This window comes from Cyanistes caeruleus, chromosome 6 (assembly GCF_971803275.1).
Source record: "Cyanistes caeruleus chromosome 6, bCyaCae1.hap1.1, whole genome shotgun sequence".
NCBI classification, from domain to species: domain Eukaryota; kingdom Metazoa; phylum Chordata; class Aves; order Passeriformes; family Paridae; genus Cyanistes; species Cyanistes caeruleus.
Window position 1 is genome coordinate 10,629,172 of NC_141706.1, and position 21,824 is coordinate 10,650,995.

A 21,824-nucleotide genomic window follows, 5' to 3' on the forward strand; every position below is an offset into this window, starting at 1 on the left:
TGCAGTGCCCCCACTGCTCTTTGCAGTTGAGGAATGAACGGATATAAAGGCTCTGATATGGGAAACAGCAATTACGGAAGAGAGCAAGGACACTGTGTCTCTCAGTCGAACTTGGCAGACTGTAATTAATACCTTAAAAAACAGAAAAGCGAGATATGCTGAGGCTGTGAGCCCCGTAATTCTACCTGCGTCACAGCGGCAGATGCCTTTACCTCCCACTGCTGGGCAAGCACTCCTATCTATGCTGCCCTTGGAGAGAGGGAGGGAGAGTCAGAGAGAAGAAAATAATGAGAAAGAGATTCCACAGGGAACGCTGAAACAATGAACAGAATCTGTTCAGTTACAGCAGGATGTGATACATCCGGAACTATTTGCTTCATTTTTGGAGTCACTCTTAACACTACAATCTTATTTAAGTTCCAGCTTTACTACCCTGGAAGAAAAGAAGCCAAATTTAGACTGGTTTCCACCCGAACCAGGGGGACATGGGGGAGCACTGAGGTGTGCGCAGGGAACAAAGACACCCTCGGGGCAGAGGCAGTGCAAGAAAAGTTCCAAGGCCACGCTGAACAATTACAGAAGCATTTGAGCAGAAACAGGTGGCTCAGACAGCTTCAAGGAGAGACAAAATAGCCAAAAAATCACGAACTATATGGTATCTATTTCAAAATTCATCACTGTAATTAGAAGTTGATAAGCTGCAATGGTCGCCGTTGTTAGCACCTGGCCATGAGAGACTTTTCGTGTAACATCGCTTGCTCCTTTTTTGATTTTTTGTAAATCGTGTCCTCTTCCCTCTATCTGCAAGCAACGAGAGAGTAACTGAGAGAAAAAACTGTATGTGTTAAAGTTAACTTTGGGAGGTTTTTTTTTCCTCTTTCTCCCCATTTTTCCTCTCTGCGAGAGTATGTGGAGAATGTGAAGAAAGATAAGAGCAGCAGAGAGCAGCAGCAGGGCAGGCAGTCCACCCCCCCACTCCCTCTCTAAGAAAAAGCACTGGGAAATACCCAGTTTGTTAAGCAGTCATGATTCATTGGGTTTTTTTAAACTGTTTTTATATACCCTTTTAGAGTTAATTTTGTGTTTTAGGTAATTATGAGTTTATGCAGTTGCAGTTTTTAGAGTTTTACTAGAGAAATTATTGTGATTCTTTGAAAGTTAAAAAAAAAAGGAAAAAAGAAAAAAAAGGGTGTTTAAGGTGAATATTAAAACAGAAGTTACCTTGCAATAATTAGTTTTAAAACCTAAGGTTAAAAAATATGGTATGATTCACAGCTACTCTGAAAATCTTCCAATTAATGTTATTTACAGAAGAGATTTGTAGTTTAAAAAATAATTAGTTAAGAGAACCTCACTGTACAATACAACGTTAAGTTAAAGTATGTATTACCCATTTGCTTGTTTTTTCCACAATTTTAATAAGGTAATTTCAATGTGAGTCTTTTTGTTATATAAAACACGTATAACTGCATATATACCAATTTGGATTTTGGATTTTAGTTTAAGAATTGGCCTTAATGCTTCTGAAAAGTGCTACAAAAGCTGAATGGCAACTTGCCAAATCCTGTGTTGTTGTGGTTTTTCTCTAGAAAAACTGCACTTTAAAATCCTAACCAACTTAAGCATATACTAGGCAAATTCCTGTTATGAATAAGTATTTTTAGTAACATCTGCAGTTATTGTGAGTTATTCTCAAAGCTAGATGATATAGAATTGTGATGCATTTGCTACATTTTTATAATCTTTATAGTGAATCCATGTTACTGTTATATTGTGTTTAAAAGGTATATATCAAACTTTTATTTGCCTTTTTGTAGTAACCAAATAAGATTAAGTTATGTTTCTATTTAATATAGATTAAGTGTTAATAGAATTAAGAATAGTCAAGTTTTATTATGTTCAGGCTTGAATGTTTTTAAGTTAAGTTTTATAACTTAGATATTCCTTTAAGGTTAAGTTTTGTTATTTCCTTTTGTCATAAATAATTATTGTTAGGTTTAAATATTGTTTAATTTGTTTTATGTTTTATTGGAGACACTTGTTTAAACTGGAAAGTATAGTTATTTTCCTAGAGAAATTAAGATAGCCACAACTGAAACAGCTGTGACAGAACGCTGATGAACACCTGCTTGTGGATAGAAGTGAATACAGTCTGTGACACCCTTGACTTCATAGGGAGTTCTATTGGTTGTTGCAATCTCTGCAGTTTTTGTTTGTTATAGCTTTCTTATTTTTCAGTGTTTCCAGAATTTTAAGAAGATGTACCATTGCTGAGGCACAGCTGCCATGGGAGAGGCTTCAGATTAAACCAACTGCTGCATGGTTTAATTGGTCTGGTACCTGAGGCTTCTGATCATTTGCTTTGTACAAATGCATTTTAACAGTTTGCTGTGCTGTAAGCATCTCATAGCTGCTACTATTGAGAACCTTGTTTTAGAAATGAGTTGAGGCATCTTTCCAGTTTAAAGCCTAAGGCCCTGGCCAAGCCTTGACTTTACCTGGACGGAATGTTTGCCCACAGATGCAGATGTTTTCTGTACCAAAAGAGTATTTGAGTCACTTTTTGACTCAGCAATTTGACCCTATTAATATGACAGCTGGATCAGTTTTGAAGTGGGTTTGGAGAATCATTTCTGGAGGTGGTTATCCAATCCTTCACTGATTTTTTTATTGTTTCTGTTTGTTTGCAAACTATGGGATGCTGGTGTAGTGTTTTAGTAGTTAGTGGTAGTTTTATATTACATATGTTATTAATAATGTTTATAATTTGATTGATTTTTAACTGCTATAGGTTCTTATTCATTGTGTATATGGTTTTGTGTTGATGTTGATGTGTATAACAGAAGTACATCTCATTTTTATTTTTTTTTAAGAAAACGGGGGAAATGGATGCCCTAAAAGCATTTGATTAGTGTAATTCATTAACTTCAAGGAGAGAAGTGTCTGTGTTTTGTTGGCAGATTCAAATAGGTCACCTGTCCATCTGACCAGACTGTCTGCCTCTGAACACATGAGATCCAGTGAACAGAGAAGTCACCACACAGCCTTGGTACTCCAGACAAGATCAGAAGTGGACCTGTCAGGACACACTTGTGTCCCAACACTACACAGACAGTTGACAACAGAAATTTTATGTTGTTATTATGATGTTGTGTCTTCTGTTTTAAGATTTAGAAGGATCTGAAGAACAACCTGAACATCAAAGCCCTCAGTCACCGATCAGCTGCCAGCTGACATCACGGGAACAGTGAATGTTCCGAGACTGAATCGTGTTAAATCATAATCTGTGAAGGAAATTCTGTAGAAGACCTAAGAAAAGTGTAGAGACTCCATCTAATTGTATAAAAAGCAAATTGTAGTTGTGTGTTTACCCTTTCAGCAAATTGCTTTCATGCTTAGACTACATACATACCAGAGCACGTGTGTTCAAAGTAGTTAGATAATAGTTTAAGATAAAGAGTTTAGCCTATATAGTAATTGTTATATTAGTATAAAGTATAAGCATTCCCTCCTTCAAAAGCTAGTGCAAACATCTTTGAAAGTTCATTTAATGTTAAAGTTTTAGCTGTGAGTTTGCAAGTATGGTGTCATTTGCATGGAACAAACTGCTTATAGTAATTGTGCTGTGTGTAGTCCCAACCAGCTGTCTGCTAACTAACATCCAAAAGTGACAGAACATATGGGTCACTCTGGCACATTTGATAGGCCAAAAATCAATGTGTTTGAGCCTAGCCACACCTGGAGATCCTTTCCACACCTGTCTCATAGGAGTCCCTGAATGGGATCCTCAAGCATTTAAAGGTTTAATTAGTAATGAGACTCGACTGAATAAATTGGCAATGTTGCAAGAGTGCAGTTGCACTGTTGGCTTCACATTAAGACAACTTGAAGCCTGCTGGCAAGTGAAAATTATCAAAGTTCTTAATGTTACTATAGAGCCCCCAGAAGAATAAGATTTGTTAAGTTCCACCAATACCTCAGGTGGATGGATAATGTTTGAACCCCCAACAAAAGCCATTCTAACAAAGTAATGCAGCACTGGGCTGAAGTCAGCCCTATGGCTGATCTCGTTACTACCATTGAAAGTAAAGCCTTTATTCATGGTGCAATCTCACAGGACAATTACCAAAGCGATTACTTAGTTCCATATTCCTAATCTGTGGAGATAGAGCATGGAATGAGATTCCTGCTAATCCATATAGAGGACCCTGTAATCTTGGGAAATTTACTTTGTTCCATCCAAGCTTACACCAGTTGCTTAATGTGGCTGATAAAATAAAAAACATCAAACAGTCAAAGCAAAGCCTGTATGAATTAAGGCTTAGCAACTCTAAAATAGCTCACTTGTTAGACTAAGAAAGAATTGAACTTAACATCCACAATGTTAAGTGAACTTTTAACCGATGTGAGTAGTGTACGTCTTGCAGTATTACAAAATTGAGCTGCAACTGATTTCTTGATCTTAGCACAAGGATATGGTTGTGAGGAGTTTGAAGGCTGTCTGAATCTAACTGATCATTCAGCTTCCATCCATAAGCAACTACAACAGCTACAGGATGGGTTACATGCCCTGAAAGAAGATAGTGACCCCATTAGAAGTTGGTTCACCAGCTGGGTATCACTGGATGGTTGAGGTCTCTTGTGCTAGAAGGGGGGCAGACTTTACTTATAATGTTAATAATGACAGTCTAAGTTGTATGTTATCTTGCCTTCATAAGAGTATAGAATGAGTCACATCCAAAGCCTGGTTTGTACAAAAAGAGAAAGAGGGAAGTGTTGATATATATTAGTAAAGGCCTGTCTGCACAAACCAGTCTTTGAAATAAGTCGTGATATTAAAGGCTAAAGTCCTTGAAACCTTCCTGCAGAAGAGAGAGTAAAGCAAAACAATATCCTTGTGTACAGGAGAAAGAATGTAAACCTGTGTGTATTAGCCAATGGTAACTTGCTAAGCCCATGGACCCTGTAGAACCCTATAAAAGGTGTGCTAAAGATAGAAATAAATGGCGTTCACTTTTACTTCTGTAAAGAGTGGTGAATAGCTGGCAGTCTCTGAATAGACTGGAGATTTGAGAGTAAGGACGCCCATACAGACTATTTCAGCAGGCAGTCTGTGTGTAGGCATTCAGGGCTTCCCCCGATGTCGACACACGGCTACTGCTCCAGTCCACTCCTGCAGAGTGTCAGTCATGGCTTCCCATCCTTCTCTTCCAGCTGAGATGTCCAAACCTCTGGAGCTTTAGAGACCTTGACACATCACCGAGTGTGATGGGTCCACCCGTGTTCAGCTCTCTTGACGGCTGTTTCTGTGGTCAGCAACACCTGGAAAGGTCCACGCCACTTAGCCACCAGTAGTGCTTCTTTCCACTCCTTAACTAGGAGCCAGTCTCCTGGTTGGATGTTATGCACTGCAAAGTCCAAAGGTAAGGTCTGTGTCAGCTGAGCTTCCTGTCAAAGAGATTTCACAAGAGACAGTATCCGAGCCACATACTGTTTTAGATACACATCACTTATCTCTACCCCCTGCCCCAGGCTGAGAATTACAAGGATAAGGAATTCCAAACATCAATTCAAAAGGAGATAGTTGAATATCTTCCCTGGGTCTGGCCCTTATTCTTGCTGTAATAGATACATATATTGTTGGCTTTTCGCAAATATTAAAATGAATGTTATGTGTATAAGAATGGAAATTTTTGTTGTATTAATGTAGTTTTCTTTATTTCTCTTATTGATGAAACTTAGAAATAGTGGTATAATAAATATATGTTCAGCTATGACATAGCATTAAAACAAAAACTACTTTTGTCTGTATAACCCAAAGACTGAAAAAAGATAACTGGAGACCCATTTTTTTTTTCTTTTTGTAAACTATCTTATCCAGACGAAGACAGCAGTGACCAGAACTCTGGGGGGAGGAATTTCTTGCATTTCTGGTATCAGGAAATGTAAATCTCGATGGTGCCAAAGAAGATTGGGAAGGGGGCAAGAGAAAACTGAACAGAAGAACACCAAAGATCCTAAGAAGAATGTATGAATATGTATGAGAGTGTATGAATATGTATGAGAATTTATGCCTATGTAGTAGGGTTCTGTTTTTAAGGGACAATCCTTTGTTAGTAAGGTGTGCTCTCTTGGCTGAATGCAGAGACACCCGGCTGTATCTGTATACTTGACTTTATTTTTTTCTCCTAATTGTTTTTTTTTATTAAACTTTTAAATTCTATAAAAAATTACGTGAACCTCGTTTTTCACACAGAGAAGAAAGCTGTTTGCAGTGAAAAATCACTTAAAATCCATAATAGTTTCTGGCCTTATCCATACAAATAGAAGAAAATACTCATCAGAGCTAAGGGAGGCTGGATATCCACTCAACCACCTCTACTTCTGAAGGTGTGATTGCTCTTTTTACAAGAAATGGGATTAGAATATGACAAAAAAAGCTTTATTAGCTTTAATAACGTGGGCAAAGAACCACGTTTTAGATACAACCAAGGAAGTGGCTTTTGATACAAATATGTGGCAACGGACTGGACATTATATTCCTAGAGCAGTCTCAAAAGGGGATGATGATGCTATCAAGGTTTTAAAACCTTGGAGATTTATTTTTAACATAATGGAACAGATAAATGCTGACCTGAAAAGTGGGAACAGAGCTCTGGAGAGGACAGAGGTGCCTGCATGGAGCGGCACCACCAAACAGGTGTCCAGCGTGGTAGGGCTGCTTTAAACACACCTCTCACCAGAACTGCTTTCTAGAGCGCCGTTTTCTACAACTCCGCCTAACCAGAGAGCCTGGGGAGCAGGCTGTACCCCACCGGGCAGAGAAACGGCAGCATGAGATGACCAGAGAAATGTAGCAACCCTGCCAGGTGTCTGGACCCCGCTGAGCGGCAGAACAAAGGAGAACCGTACGTCCCGGCTTGTGCCGGCACCGCCCCTCAGCCACCGGAGCCGCCCACACCCCTCAGCGCCCTGGAAACGCCCAGACTGCCCCCTCCCCAAGCTGATTGGCTCAGCCCAGAAGCCACGCCCACCATCTGCCTCCACTGGCCACGCCTACAGGCCGCTGCTGCGGGGGGCGGGGCCCGAGATGATGTCACGTAAAATGGCCGGATCCAAAGCCGGAAGTGCCCCAGAAGCTAGAAAGAGCCTGCCGGCGCCAAACTCCAACCCAGCACCCAGCGCAGTTCCAGCTTCGCCACAGCTACAGCTGTTAGCGTTCAGGAACACACATAATTACGGAATGATTATATGAAGGTGCTTATTGAAGAGTTCTGGGTGTCAGGGATACACATACCCAAATCTGAGCTGATTTGGTTTTGAGTTGAACATGTTTTATACTCTATCGTTATACAACTTACATATTAATTATTAAACTTACATTGGTCTATTGTATGCATTGTTTTTACCCAAGCATGGATCTCTCGTGATCCCCCCCAAACCCCTAACATTGTTCCTCATGTTCTTTAAACAATAATTGTATCTAATCACATCTAACAATTGTATCATTTATCATTTACTGACTACACAAGTGCAGTTTGACCTGATCTTTAGCAAGCACAAGGCCTAACATTTCCCAGGGCCTACTTTTCCCAGGGCTTTCCAAACCTAACTTTTTTTCTAAGTCTCCAAATTTTCTAAGATTTTAGAACCTTTTACTATCACAACCACATCATTCACAGCCAGAAGAAGCCACACAGCAGAAGGAAACACAAGATCTCCACAAAGAGAACTAGAGTCTTCACCTCACCACTAGCCCAGAAGGACAAGCACGTCTAGCCCCGCTGTCAGCTGCTTCAAACCCACTGATGTTCAAGGCAGAAAACGTTCCCACTAGAGATCCACTGATCTTCTGGATGGAGGTAAAACAAAAAGCGGTTGAAAGCGGGGATACAGAAGGAACTGAACTGATCTCTGCACCCATGTATTTACCAATAGAAGAGGGCTGGCAGCAGGGAGGGGGAACAATAGGAGCATTCCCAGTTATGCGAGGTAATGGCACAACACCTGATAAATAGGTACCCTTTAACTGGCAAGTCCTTTCAGAGCTACGCCAGCTGGCTGCTAAACAGGGACTAGGATCTCCTGCTGTAGCAAGTATGCTAAGATTTATAATTGCCAGTGAATTAACTCCATATGATATGAGGCACATTGCAAATTAATCTGTAGTCTGGTGCAGTATATGATGTTTGAAATGGCCTGGAGATCCTACGCAGAGAATCAGGGGTTGAAAAATGCAAGAGCTTTGCAGCAGGACCCGTGCTTTGGGGCAGGCATTCCTCAACTAATGGGATTGCATCCCACAGAAGATCTCCAAACCCAGGCTCGCTTGAACTCTGCAATTCTAGCCCAAGTGAAAGACTGAGCAATGTGAGCTCAAACAAAAATTACAGACTTTTCAGTGCCAACCCAAAGCTATTCAAGCATAAGACAGAACCCCAATGAGTTATATATGCAATTCATAGAACGTTTGCAGGATGCTATGGAAAAACAAATCACAAACAGTGAAAAAAGGGGTCAATTGATGCTAGAATTGGCATGAGATAATGCAAACCAAGACTCTAGAAAAATTATAGATGCATTACCTCAAGAGAATCCATCTCTGGAGGAGATGATTACAGCATGCGCTAAGGTTGGGATGGGATCTCATAACATGGATATGCTAGCCAATTCTATTAGAGCTGCTGTTAAACTCACACCCTATTGCTATAAGCGTGGACAACAAGGCCACGTGAAAATAAACTGTCCACACAAGCCCATTCTACAGGGGACATCTCAGGGACAAAGAAGGGGCAATGCAGCCACTGATGTGGGAGAGTCGGACATACAGCCAAGGTATGCTGGTCCGAATTTCATGTTAATGGGCAATCTCTCAAAGACCGGGGAAACGAGAAGCCCAAAGTGAAGGGGAAACATATGATGACACAAGTATTTTCCCACCCTCCAGCACAAGCCTGTGTCACCAGCTCACAGCAAGGACAAGGGGATCAGCTGGCATGGATGTTTCCACCTCAATCCCAATAACCATAAACTCATGACAAGTGCACAAAGTCTCTCTCGAGGCCCACAGGCCCATAGGGCAAGGACTGAGTGCACTGCTAATAGGGAGATCCAGTGCAACTTTACAAGGTATCTTTGTGTACCCAGGTGTTACTGATGCTGATTTTACAAAACAAATACAAGCCATGGTGTCAACCCCTACTCCCCCTGTGACTAACCCTGCTAAGACCAGAATTGCCCAACTTATTCCTTTTAACTCTTCTGTCCCCAGTGCAGATTCTAAGGAGCGAGGAGACCAAGGCTTCGGATCAACAGGACAGCCCCAGGTGTACTGGACTCGAGTCGTAGGTGATCAAAGACCGAATATGGTTTGTACTGTCACGATGCTTCAGGTGAGGCCCTCACAGATAAAGGTCAGTGGCATGATTGACACAGGAGCAGATGTCACCATTATCTCTGCCAACACATGGCACTCATCCTGGCCTACCACACCTGCAGGATCTGCTGTTGCTGGCCTTGGAGGGACCCCACAGAGCTGTTTGAGCAGCAATCCTGTGTTTATCAAAAATCCAGAAGGCCAAGTAGCCACAATATGGCCTTACATCACTGCAGTGCTACTGAACTTGTGGCGGAGGGATGTTCTGTCAGCATGGGGGTAGAGTGGGAACGGATTTTTTGACAGGGGCCACTGTATTGATGGGTGAAAATTATCCTACACCAGCCCTGAAATGGCTTACAGATCAGCCCATGTGGGTGCCACAGTGGTCCCTTGAAAAGCTAGATGCCCTAAAATCATTAGTACAAGAACAGCTAGCTCAAGGACACATAGAGCCATCTATAAGCCCTTGGAACACCCCAGTATTTGTCATTAAAAAAAAAAAAAAAAATCTGGTAAATGGAGATTTCTCCAATACCTCAGAAAAGTCAATTCTGTGATAGAAAGCATGGACACATTGCAAGCAGGGATGCCATCTCCCACAATGCTACCTACCTCCTGGGACATTCTGATAGTAGATTTGAAAGATTGTTTCTTCACTGTGATAAATGTGGCATTGGATAAAAATTCGTGAAGGAGAATAAAGAAATATATATTTATAATAATGTAAAGATATAAAATGTAGTATGATCTAAAGATTCCTTTCCGAGTCAGGCGGTAACGATCCACTGCGACGCTTATCAGCCCGAGATAAAGAGCAGGACACAGGCAATCAAGCTCTCAAGACAATGAGAGTAGCCTGGCTGAGATATCCATCTGCTTCACACCAAAAAGCCATAGTAACATGGAAAGAGGAGGGTGAGTGGCAAATGTTGGAAAGTTATCAGAACGGACCTCCCCACTTGGTAGAATTACATGCTGTAGCTATGGCTTTCCAACGTTTTCCCCATATCCCTCTAAAGATAGTAACTGATTCTGCATATCTAGCTGACATCACATAGAGATTAGACCAAGCACTGTAAAAGGAAATTGATAATGTGCCACGGCGGCGGAGGTGGCAGGGGTGCCGCGACGACCCGGAAGAAGCGGTCCGCGGTTGGACTGCCCGGGGGCACAGGCACATCCTCTGCCTGGTGAGTGATTTCAGCTCAGCTCAGCAGCAGCGTGCAGGCGACGCGGAGAGAGAGACTAGAGCGCTGTGCGGCGTTCCGCAGAGAACTAGCCTTTATTAAAGCAGGGCCCTCGGCAAAGGGAGCCAGTGACAGCAGCTCTCCTCCAACAGGGGAAAAACTGGGGTATTTATAGGGGAGGAGAAGGGCGCGGGGGAAACTGGGATCCATGTATCGGGGTAGGATGGCAGGGGAGAGCACCAATGGAGTGTAACAGTTTAACGTAACTAGCTCCAAGATTTCCGGGAGTGACACTTTTCTCTCTCTGAGATAAGGTGCCTTGCCTCCAAGGGAGAGCCAGGATCTCTGAATCAGCTGGTTTCCCGACCCCCACAATAATGCACAATTATTATTCAATCTGCTAAAGACTCTACACCATGGCATCCAAGCCAGAACCTACCATTATTCTATTTTACACATCAGGAGTCACGCAAATCTACCAGGTTTTATCACAGAAGGCAACGCCAGAGCAGATATGCTAGTGAGCCCTGCCTGGAGAGACACCACAGCCAGACACACTAGCACAAGCAAAAGCATCACATGATTTCTTCAATCAGGGTGTTTGAGCCCTACAACGGCAATTCCAACTGACAAACACAGAGGCTCATAATATTGTTAGCACCTGTGCTGACTGCCAGGGCCACACTGCACCACTGCAGCTGGGGGTAAACCCTCGTGGACTGCATGCCTTTCAAATCTGCCAAACCCATGTCACACGCATCCCTGAATTTGGACGCTTTCAGTATGTACACTTATCCACTGATACCTTCTCATCAGCAATATGGGCTACAGTGCACACAGGAGAAAAGGGTCGGGATGCCATTGCACATTAGCGGTCAGCCTTTGCTGTTTTGGGCATCCCTCCCACCATCAAAGCAGACAATGGCCCTGCATACACTTCACAGAGAACAAGACATTTCCTACAGCTCTGGGGTGTAGCACACCACACAGGAATTCCTCAACTAGCAATGGGACAAGCCACTGTGGAAAGAGCACATGGCGCTTTAAAACATATTACTGAAAAAGAAAAGGCAGGAATGTCTGGTGAAACACCACAGAGCAAGAGAGCCAAGGCTATTTACACACTAAATCACCTAACAGTATCAGAAAAGTCCCAGAACCCAGTCATTTTAAATCCCTTTCTAGCATTACAATCATCTGGAGATGAACAGTTGCCTAAACCCAAGGTACTGGTGAAAGACCTTCTCACTAAGAAGTGGGGAGGCCCGTGGAGTTTCATTGCCTGGGGAAGGGGATATGCCTGTGTTTCCACAGACACTGGAACAGAATGGGTACCTGCCAGATGTGTCTGTCCTGCTCTGTGTCCTGCCTGGGACCACAAACAACAGCCTCCTGACAGAACCTCAATGGATGGAATGGAGCAGATTGAAGAGGAGTTGTTGTTCTGATTGGGAATGGCGATAAAGAACGACATGGACTCTCAAGGGAGTCACAGCACGAGAATTCTCTGGTTTATTACTTCAGGCCTGTTTTATAGACTGGTACGTGGAAAGTACAGAAAATAAACTCTTATTGGTTAGCAAAGTGCTACATCACCATCATTGGTCAGGGGGCTCACTACCCCCCTGACTTTCTCCTGCAAGGAAAACAAGAGGACAGACAAACAGCACCTGGCAGTTGTTTTCTGTCTCTGAGGATTGTTTTGAAATCCTCCTATGAATTTCCCAGGCTAGCTTCTCAGGCAGGACTGAGAGGCCGTGGGCCTGCAGCCTGCTCCAAAGCTAGCATCCATAATTCACCCTTTCTATTAGAAAAAATAAAAAAGCAGTGTTTGTTACATCCTACTGGGCCCTTGTAGGACAGAGAACAAACACAGCTCAAGAGGTTTCTTTACTAGAACTTTGAATGGATGTCGATCTAGAATTTTGGTTTACGTTTTGATGTTTAAGAATTGTTTTCCTTGCAAGGACTTGATGGTTGAGTCTAATATTTCTAATTCAGTGAATTAATACACACACTATATAAAACATTGTTAGTCTGTTCGAATTGACAGTCTAACTTGTCAATAGAAAAGTTTAAGAGAACACTAAAGTGATAAAACTCACATTAAGTACACTTAGATTTATACTCAGTGACACTCTACTCAATTTTACTATGCAAAATCCATAAACTTTTTACAAATCTATTAACAATGCACAATGCAATTTATGATGCTTTGATCCCCCCTTCTTATCCCTTTTTTTTTTTTTTTATTGGATTTTCTCTTTAAATATAATTGAGGGGTTTTTGAGGGATTTATAAAGTTTACATGGTTGCTGTTATTGTTCGTCGGGTTTTTGACTGGATTGTGCTGGATGAGGAAGTTTATGGAGGTTTCACTAAGGATGGATAGGATGTAGACTTATTTTAGGATGATTCTTGGCTGTTAGAACAGTAGTTCATGAATTTCAGGAGGTTCAGGGAACTTGAAGTTACTATCGCTTCGCGGCTTGTTGTCAGCTCTGTAAACACAAGACTTAAAAGGTCCAAGGGGAGTAAATTTGGGTCCCGCAGGGACTGCAGGACTTTGGCGCGGCTCAGGCCGCTGGAGCCGACGGACACGGCACCGACCCCGAGGCATCTCCTCGGGCCGGCACAGAAGGTCCCGGCCGAGGGGCCTGCCGCTCTGTTTCCCTTCCCCCGCCACCTTTATGGGTGCGGGGGGGGAGCGCTGGTAGAACTCGGATCGGGAGCGCAACACGGTTCGCTCTCCCCACCTCCCGCGCCTCCCCGCTGGAGCGCGGGGGGAGCACGAGGGCGAGCGCGTCTCGCGCGCGCGGGGCGAGCAAAGCCGCCGGCCCCCCTTGCCGCTTTTTTGCTGGTACTTCGGATGTGTGCGGGGGGGCGCGGGGCCACAGAACTCGGCCCAGCGCTCTCCAGCACGGCAAGCGTGGAGGGAGCGAGGCTCGCCCCTCTCCTCTCCGGGCACCTCCCCGCTGGAGCGCGGGGGGAGCGCGAGGGTGAGCGCAGGGCTAGCGCGTCCCGCACACGCGTGGAGAGAGCGAGGCCGCTGGCCCCCCCCGCCGCTTTCTCGCCGGTACTTCGGACGCGGGGGGGGGTGATGCTCGCCACGGGCCTGGCCCCGGCCTCAGATCTGGGTTTGGGCTCGGCTTTTTCGGGGTCAGCTGGCGGCCGCCCAGGCCGCGGCCGGTGGTGGCGAGCAGGCGCAGGGGGAGCGAGGTTGCTGTTCTCTCTCCCCCCGCCGCTTCTCTGCTGGGGGGAGCTGCGCGCCCCGCCGCATTGGTACACGGGGGGTTTTTCGCTCGGGCCTCCCGGCGGCGGCGGCCTGCGGTGTTCCGGACCCGCACTCGGACCCCTCGGTGGCGCCCCGCGCGCCGGGCGCGGGGGGGGCTGAAGAGAGGTTTTTCTGCTGGCAAAGCCCACGCACCGAGCTCCGCTGATGGCGGGCGCTCAAACTTTTCTGGAGAGGGAGATCTCTGGCTCGCGGATTGCTCTTGCTCGCTGCTAAAGTCCTCTGACGGTCCGGGCAGAGCTGAAAGAGCACTACACAGCTCATCCACGGTTTCATCTCCCAGTCCCTCATCTTGTACAACGGAGGAACTTTCGGCATCAAAGTTTCTCATCCCAGGTTCACTGTTTTTAGGCTGGCACTGTTCCAGTGCCCTAAGTTGCTGCTAAGTCGCACGCACTGGTATTTCTCGCAACTAGCTCAGTTCACAGGTGGTCCCCTACTGACCACTAAATCTCAAGGTCAAACACATCATTCACAGTTATAGCAAACTCCTGCGCTATCACCCAGTGGAACAAAGCGCGTATATCTTCTTCAGGAATACAGAGTCTCATGCTCAGCAATTCAGGAATACAGAGTCTCATGCTCAGCAAGGCATTTTGCCATGCAAGGCAGACCAGCTGCTCGTTAGCTAAATTACAGCTCTCCATTATGAAAACTTTATCTTGGCGGCTCTGCGAATGCAGTAATGCAGACGCTATCGGCTCTGACCCGGGACTTCGAGCTCTACTTCACCAAGACAGCCGTTCCAAGCCCACTCACCGGCAGGCTCCACTATCCCGTTGGTTTCCAGAACCAGCTTCCTCTAGGAAAGCCCGGGAGAATTCCACTTACCCCTCCAGGGGGAAGGGCTGGCTTTTTTCCCCGCTCGCTGCTTACCCTCAGGGGATTAGCAGGTGTCGTCACGTCGGTTGCTCTCTGACCTCGGGGGTCGGCTGCACTTCACGTCGGGTTACCGGACCTCAGGGGTCGGTTCAACATCACGCGGGGTCACCAGATGTCGTTCCGATTGGGAACGGCGATAAAGAACGACATGGACTCTCAAGGGAGTCACAGCACGAGAATTCTCTGGTTTATTACTTCAGGCCTGTTTTATAGACTGGTACGTGGAAAGTACAGAAAAGAAACTCTTATTGGTTAGCAAAGTGCTACATCACCATCATTGGTCAGGGGGCTCACTACCCCCCTGACTTTCTCCTGCAAGGAAAACAAGAGGACAGACAAACAGCACCTGGCAGTTGTTTTCTGTCTCTGAGGATTGTTTTGAAATCCTCCTATGAATTTCCCAGGCTAGCTTCTCAGGCAGGACTGAGAGGCCATGGGCCTGCAGCCTGCTCCAAAGCTAGCATCCATAAGGAGTGACCAGAACAACTTGTTCATCTACCTCGTGGAAATCAGAGACTGTTGAAAAGGGCAGTTCATTTAAAAACTCTTTGTTTACAAATTGTTTTTCTGCTGAGTTTTTCTCACGGTTCTAAATGTTGAATATTTTTGTTTCTTGTTTCTAGAGTTCAAGAATAATGTCAGTTCTAAGCAGTTTCTTGTTTCTAATGTTAAGTTGTAACTTGTACTAGTAAGTAGTTAACCCATGGCATGTTAGCTTGAAGGATTGTGATCTCACCTGCCAGTTCCTGGAAGTGAGTGTTGCAAACTCAATTTAGTACACAAAGCATGTTGCTAGCCGAAGAGAACTAAGTTAGTCAAATTGATTCAAAAACTTAAAATTAAACCTATGCTGTACCTGTTATCATGTCTGCAAAGGGCCCTTGCAGATAAGACAACAGAGAGCAATTTATATTTTTTTTAATTTAACTGAAAAGGGTGAATTGTTGCAGTAGTGTCACAGTGCAGCTGGTCTGGACTGGACTAAGTAAATCTAGACATAACACAAATCTAGTCTGGCTAGCCTAATTTATGTGTGAACCACTGCACACCACTGGCCAGGATGCTGGGCAGGGAAAGAAGTATCAGCCAATGCCTGTCTAGCCCAGGAAATTTGAACTGAGTATTTAAGTGAGTTCTAAATAATAAATGAGGCTGTTTGTCTCATGAGCACCTGGAGCATGAGTTGTGCATTCTTTGTCTCCCCATCCACGACCATCACGTTACACACACCCACTCTTTCCCAAAGCTCCTTGCAGACAGCATCTGCTACAGACACATCCCCCGCTGCCATCCCTTGGCCAGGGGCCTCGTGGCTCATGCCAGACCCTTCTTCCTCCCGAGGAAGCCTCCTCCCAGTAAGGGGGGAGCCCCCCCCCCCCAGCCCAGGATTCTCCAGCTCAGCCCCCCTAGAGCCAGGCCTCCTTCGGAGCCCCACATGCCCTGAGCCAAGTGGGGATTGGTGGCCATCTTGGCCACAGCAACCACAAATAAATTTAGGTTCAAACATAGGACAAGAGAGAAAGGGCCAGCAAAACCTCAGCTCGGGGCATGAGGAGAGCAGACTTCAGGCTGCTCAGGGAACTGGTACGCAAGGTCCCTGGGAAAAATGTTATTGAGGGTGCTGGGCTCCATCATTGCTGGTCGCTTTGGAAACATCACCTCCTAAGGGCACAGGAGCAGGCGATTCCCAAATGTTGGAACCCAAGCAGGCAAGGCAGAAGGCTGGCTTACCTGAACAGGCAGCTTCTCTGGGAAAGAGGATGGAAAAGGAAGTTGTGTGCCCAGTGGGAGTGAGGTCAAGAGAAGAATACACAGATGTTTCTTGCCTCTTGCAGGGAGAAATTTGGTATGCTGAAAGCTCAGCTGGAGATGAAGGTGGCCAGAAATGTGGGACACAATCAAAAGTGTTTTAAAATACATTAATGGAAAAAAACTTTGTAGAAATAACCCTACTGTCCCCTTCTAGGGTGTGGATGGTCACCTCACAAACAGGGATAGAGACATGGTACAGGGGTTTAGTGCATTCTGTGCCTCTGTCTTCAACACTCATCCCTCCCTTCCCACTGGAAAACATTGCATTGTACCAAGGGACACTGGTCCTTGAAGAGGGTAAGTCCTGCTCAGTGGAAAGCAAACCACCCCTGTTTGATCCACAGCATTCCCATCCAAACTCAACATGTGACAGCTATTGGGAAGAAAGACACCTTATCCCAGTCAAAACCAGAGCAGTGGAAGCACCATGAGCACTCCTTGGCAAATCCTGATTTATTTATAACAGAGGCACTGCAGAAATCAGTGAGCTGCTAACAAAATCTCTTCTTGCCCTCAACAGCCCATTCCATCTGAACGGAGAGCTCCCCAGAGACAGAGGAACTCCCTTTGTCTCTGGAGGATTTTTTCAGGCACAGAGTAGTGTTTGTTTCCAGCTGGTAGTGTGGCAACATCTTGGGAGCTGTGGGGTTGACACTGCTGGCACCAGCACCCTTCCTGATGTGCCACCATTTGGTCCAGGGAATGATTCTTTGCAACGGACTGAGCTCCCGTTCTTACTTCCAGGCTTTTTCTGGCCACGTCCATCTTCAGAGATGAGCCAGTTCTGCTGATCCCTGAGGCGGGCTGGGCTGTGACTGCACAAAGGGCCTGAGAGCTGGCATGAGGCAGGGCTGTGATGTCCCACAGTTGTCCTGGCCACAGCACTGTGACATCATTGCGTTGTCACTCTATAACACAGGCCAGCACCCACAGCTGCCAGCGCAGTCGCGATGGGACGTGCCGGAATCATGGATGACGGTGTTGTCCTGATGACTGTGCTTGTCCTGCTGCTGGCCGCTGTGGCTGTCTGGTGGGCTGTTGGCCACTGGCAACCATGGAGACAGCAGACATGGAAAGCGAAGAAGAGCAAGCGCCGCTGGGTCCGGCCTAGAGGCTCACGGAGGAACCGAGGAGCCCCTGTGGCTCCGAGATACTCCGGGCCCCTAGCGGCCCCTGGCAAGTGGCCACGTGCTCCCGCGAGCCCTCTGGACAGCTCCTGCAGCTGGGGCTCCTGCATGGCAGTGGCCCAGGAGCTGCAGGAACTGTTGCTGCTCCTCTGGGATCGCAATGGGACATGTGTGCCGCTCTACTCTGGGATGTGGCAGGCACTCTGGAAAGAACTGGAGGAGCTGGTGAACCGAGGCCACCTGGCCTGCTGTGGCTCGTCTGGTTCCTCCAGAAGCCGCCATCACCCCAGGAGGCTGCTCCCAGCAAAATTCCCCACCACCCCTGGGAAAGCCTCAACCCCTGCAAGGATGGCACACCAGCAGAGACCCACCATCCATGCAGGAACCTCAGGCTGTCAGAGACCCTCCATTCTGCCAGGAGCCTCTGCTATCTCTGACAGCCTCCATCCCTCGCAGAGGCTCAGGGAGACCTGTCAGCCTGCAGAAGATGCAGAGCCCATGGACAGTTCTCCCAGCTCCCTTGGACTCCCAGACTTCAACAATAAGGGTACAAGCCTGACCATTGACATGGCCAGGGAAAGCCCAGAAGTCCAAGTGGGAGCCCAGCCCAATCCAGGGGAGCCTTCTCAGGAGCAGCTGGCGGAGCAGCAAGCATCCTGGAAGCAGCAGTTGTCATCCCACTGCTCCCAGAACTCTGGGCAAGTTGTGCCAGCTGCCAACAGCCCAAGCCTGGTGGTGGAGACGACCCTCAAGACACCAAGGAGGTTCCTCCATCTCCAGGAAGCTGCCCCAAGAAAGCCCTTGACTACCACAAAGGCCTTTCTAAGAGCAGGTGAGATCTCCTGAGGAGCTGTCTGAGGCTCGCCCAGTGCTCTTGAGGGACACCCCAGGCCACGCCATGGCCCCTGAGAGCAGCCCAGTCCCTGGCTGTTTCCAGTGCCTCTGATGGCACGGCTTCAAAAACCTGTCTGCTTTGCAGCTGCTCCTGGGACCCCCCTGTGCAAAGCCTTGGGCTGTAGCCCCGGCCGTTCTCAACAGCAGAGTCCAGCCCACAACGCCGGGGACAGTGACAGTGACGGTGCCATCCAGACACACTGCACTCCGGCTCCTGCAGCCTCTGCGTGCTCTGCTGTCCCAGCTCTGCTGCTCAACAGCCCGACGGCTGCAAGGCAGTGGCCACTGCTCGGCAGGCAGCAGGAAGCAGGTCAGAGCAACATGACCCACACTGGCCCGGCCCGCTGCACTCGCGGGCATTTGGGGAGGTTCCTGGGCACGAGGGTGATGGCTCGGTCTTGGTCGCAGAGCAAAAGAAGAAGCTGCAGGAGCTGTACCAGCTGGGTCCGCAGCTGGGGAGTGGTGGATTTGGCACCGTGTTCTCAGGCATCCGCCTCTCGGATGGGAGCCCTGTGAGTGGCCATGATGGCCGGGTGTGCGAGGAGGATGAGGGATGGGGAGGGGCAGGACTTGAGCTAAGCCTCTCTCTCTCAATGGCTTGCAGGTGGCTATCAAACGCGTGGCTCGGGACAGCGTCCTGCAGTGGGACGAGCTGGTGTGTGAGCGGGGCCAGCAGGACAGAGCGGGGCACGGCTGGCAGGGATAAGCCCAGGGTGTCAGGAGTGGGAGGCGGTAGATGGCTGGGGGAGCGGGCATGGGCTCAGGTTGCAAGCCGGGGCATTGTGGGCCCAGAGATGCCAAACATCGACAGTAGGGCCGGGCAGGGGGCACCTCCAAGCAACCCCTGGGCAGGAGGAATGCCAAGCAGCAGGGAGTCTGCCCAAGAGGGCACTGGGGCATCCCAGGCAGGAGGCAGAACAGCCACAGGGCAGCATCAGGCGTGCTGGAGGCATCGTCTCTTCCTCACAACCCGATGGCACCCGTGTTCCCGTGGAGATCGTGCTCTTGGAGAAGGTGGGCTCTGGCTGCCACAACATCATCCAGCTCCTGGACTGGTTTGAGCTGCCTGACAGCTTCCTGCTGGTGATGGAGCGTCCGGAGCCATCGCAGGATCTCCTGCACTTCCTGCTGGAGCAGGGGTTCCTGTGTGAGGAGATGGCACGCTGGCTTTTCTGCCAGGTGCTGGAGGCCGTGCGGCACTGCACTGCCTGCGGCGTCCTGCACCGAGACATCAAGCCAGAGAACCTCCTCCTGGACCTGGAGAGCGGCCACCTGAAGCTCATTGACTTCGGTTGCGGCACCTTTCTCCAGGAGCGCGCCTTCACGCAATTTGCTGGTGAGCCCACAGCCCGGGCCCTGCTCCCAGTGCCAGGCACTGCACGGCCCCATTCCCTCCTCGGCTGCAGGCTGCATCCTTCAGCTGGCTGCTGGCTGCTGGCTGCCCTTTGGCAGCAGATGCTGTGCCCCAGGAGCTGGCTGCTGGCCCTGCCGACGGGGGGAGCTGCAAAAGCCAGGTCCTGGCCCCTCAGCTTAGCAGGCCCACAAGGTCTTGGGCTGCTCCGCTGGCCTTCTTTGCCTTGCAGAATGGTTTCTTGGCTTTGGCCACTTGGCTGGGGGATGTGGGGTGGCCTTGGGGAGGAGTTGTGTCCACCGGTGCAGCTCCTGCCTATGGATGCTAAATCTGAACCAGAGTGCCTGTAGTTATTACAGGCCACATAGCTCTCAGGCCTGACTGAGGGCTAGCCTGAGAAATTCATGAGAAGGAATTAAAACAATTCTCAGAGATACTAAACAGCCTTGCAGGTGTTGTTTTGCAGTCTTGTTTTCTCTTGCAGGAGAAGGCCAGGGGGGGTGATGGGCCCCCCTGACCAATGATGGTGATGTAGTACTTTGTTAACCAATAAGAGTTTCTTTTCTGTACTTTCCACGTATCTGTCTATAAGACAGGGCTGAAGCAATAAACTAGGAATTCTCGTGTTGTGACTCCCTTGAGAGTCCATTGTCGTTCTTTATCGCCGTTCCCAATCAGAGCGACACCTGCCTCTGCCAGGAGGCGGGCACCAGGCGCTGAAAGCCAGCAGCCTGTGTCTGGACAGCGCCTTCTCCCATCTCCCCTAGGAACACGCGCGTACAGCCCACCCGAGTGGATTCACCTTGGCTGCTACCATGGCCATTCAGCGACCATCTGGTCCCTGGGCGTGCTGCTGTATGTCATGGTCTGTGGAAACCACCCCTTCCAGGAGGACCGTGACATCGTGTTCGGGCAGCCCTTCTTCAGGCAGCAGGTCTCTCCAGGTTGGTATCTGGCCTCAAGAAGGCAGACTTTTGCAGATGGCAGCATGCAGCCCAGCATGGCCCTCACACAGCTCCACAGGACATCCATCTGCCCTCAAGAGCTGGCTGCAGGAGGTGGCCCGTGCAACTGAAGGAGCTGGATGTGTCCCACCGTGCCACTCTCCCACACAGGGCAGAGGCGGCTGGGAGGCTGGCGCAGCTCTGAGCACACGCAGCACGGCCCGGGCCCCGTGGGCGCTGTGAGCAGCTGAGCAGGAGCCTTCTGAAAATGACCAGCACTTTCTGGCTTCTCTCCCCAGAGTGCCAACATCTGATCTGCTGGTGTTTGTCCAAGCACCCCGCGGACAGGCCAGAGCTGGAGGAGATCTTGCGCCACCCTTGGGTGCGGGGCAGGTGTTTCTGATGCCTTGTTGGAGCCTCTGCAGCACCCACTTACTGAATCCCATGCAGGACTGAGGACCCAAAAAATAAAACCATGAACCCATTCTAGGCTGTCAAGTCTGGTTCTTGTTAGCAACTTCAGCTAAAGAGACCTCTTGGGAAAAGGGGTAATCAAAGGTACTCCCTTCAGCCTTTGTCAAGCTTTTGATGCCTTTCCTCCAGGATGGTACTTTTGTATCTTCAAGCACAGGCTGTAATACAGCTAGGAGGGTGTTTAACAAGCCAAGAACTGCAACAGTGAAACAACAGCTGCCCTTTCAGACTGTCAAGCTTCTTGGTGTCTCCGGAAATGAAACTAGGGCTGTGTGTGCATTCCAAGGGCCAGCGGGTGGCAGGAGCAGAGATGTTCCTCTGCTACCAAAGCTGTGCTTCTGTAAGCACCAAAACTTCATTTCAGATTGAGCCCTGATGAACTCTTCCTCTGTCTTCCCCTGAAATGGGAGGCAGGGCTGGGCCTTTGACCAGCTGGTCCACAGCTCTGGAAGTCATGGACATGGAGCTCAAGGGAAATGTTG

The 21,824-nt window shown here is 48.0% G+C and overlaps 2 protein-coding genes and 3 long non-coding RNA genes across 8 annotated transcripts; 4 read left to right on the forward strand and 1 right to left on the reverse strand.

Moving 5' to 3' along the window:
- Positions 1 to 814: 814 nt before the first annotated feature.
- LOC147652432 (uncharacterized) lies at positions 815 to 6,230 on the forward strand. Its single transcript, XR_015288005.1, has 2 exons — positions 815 to 5,423; positions 5,882 to 6,230. It is a non-coding gene; the product is annotated as an uncharacterized LOC147652432 (long non-coding RNA).
- On the reverse strand, positions 2,224 to 6,940 carry LOC111930437 (uncharacterized). The gene is made up of 2 exons (XR_002865165.2): positions 6,635 to 6,940; positions 2,224 to 5,408 (listed from the first exon to the last, which is right to left on the reverse strand). It is a non-coding gene; the product is annotated as an uncharacterized LOC111930437 (long non-coding RNA).
- A 155-nt stretch (positions 6,941 to 7,095) lies between these two features.
- Positions 7,096 to 12,060, forward strand: LOC111930663 (uncharacterized). Of its 2 annotated transcripts, XR_015288006.1 has the most exons (4): positions 7,103 to 7,257; positions 7,683 to 7,862; positions 9,272 to 9,392; positions 11,881 to 12,060. It is a non-coding gene; the product is annotated as an uncharacterized LOC111930663 (long non-coding RNA). The 2 variants fall into 2 exon arrangements; XR_002865258.2 differs by lacking the exon at positions 11,881 to 12,060 and having other exon boundaries at positions 7,096 to 7,257; positions 9,272 to 9,887.
- Positions 12,061 to 17,420: 5,360 nt separating this feature from the next.
- On the forward strand, positions 17,421 to 20,556 carry LOC147652433 (uncharacterized). 3 transcript variants are annotated; one of them, XM_086892991.1, is made up of 4 exons: positions 17,421 to 18,511; positions 18,659 to 18,883; positions 18,982 to 19,085; positions 19,178 to 20,556. In XM_086892991.1, exons 1-4 carry the CDS (start codon positions 17,503 to 17,505, stop codon positions 19,277 to 19,279), a joined length of 1,440 nt encoding a protein of 479 aa, XP_086749117.1. In that variant the 5' UTR covers positions 17,421 to 17,502; the 3' UTR covers positions 19,280 to 20,556. The 3 variants fall into 3 exon arrangements, with proteins under 3 accessions (XP_086749117.1, XP_086749115.1, XP_086749116.1); XM_086892989.1 differs by having other exon boundaries at positions 18,659 to 19,085; XM_086892990.1 differs by having other exon boundaries at positions 18,982 to 20,556.
- Positions 19,576 to 21,079, forward strand: LOC147652434 (serine/threonine-protein kinase pim-1-like). Its single transcript, XM_086892992.1, has 2 exons — positions 19,576 to 19,909; positions 20,692 to 21,079. Exons 1-2 carry the CDS (start codon positions 19,660 to 19,662, stop codon positions 20,997 to 20,999), a joined length of 558 nt encoding a protein of 185 aa, XP_086749118.1. The 5' UTR covers positions 19,576 to 19,659; the 3' UTR covers positions 21,000 to 21,079.
- Positions 21,080 to 21,824: the final 745 nt, after the last annotated feature.

Excerpts from the sequence above, each read along its gene's own strand:
- LOC147652433 (XM_086892989.1), top strand. The coding sequence starts at position 17,503 with ATGGGACGTGCCGGAATCATGGATGACGGTGTTGTCCTGATGACTGTG. Across the intron at positions 18,512-18,658 it reads AAAGGCCTTTCTAAGAGCAG|CTGCTCCTGGGACCCCCCTG; the intron begins GTGAGATCTCCT and ends TCTGCTTTGCAG. Across the intron at positions 19,086-19,177 it reads GCCTCTCGGATGGGAGCCCT|GTGGCTATCAAACGCGTGGC; the intron begins GTGAGTGGCCAT and ends AATGGCTTGCAG.
- LOC147652434 (XM_086892992.1), top strand. The coding sequence starts at position 19,660 with ATGGAGCGTCCGGAGCCATCGCAGGATCTCCTGCACTTCCTGCTGGAG. Across the intron at positions 19,910-20,691 it reads CGCCTTCACGCAATTTGCTG|GAACACGCGCGTACAGCCCA; the intron begins GTGAGCCCACAG and ends CATCTCCCCTAG.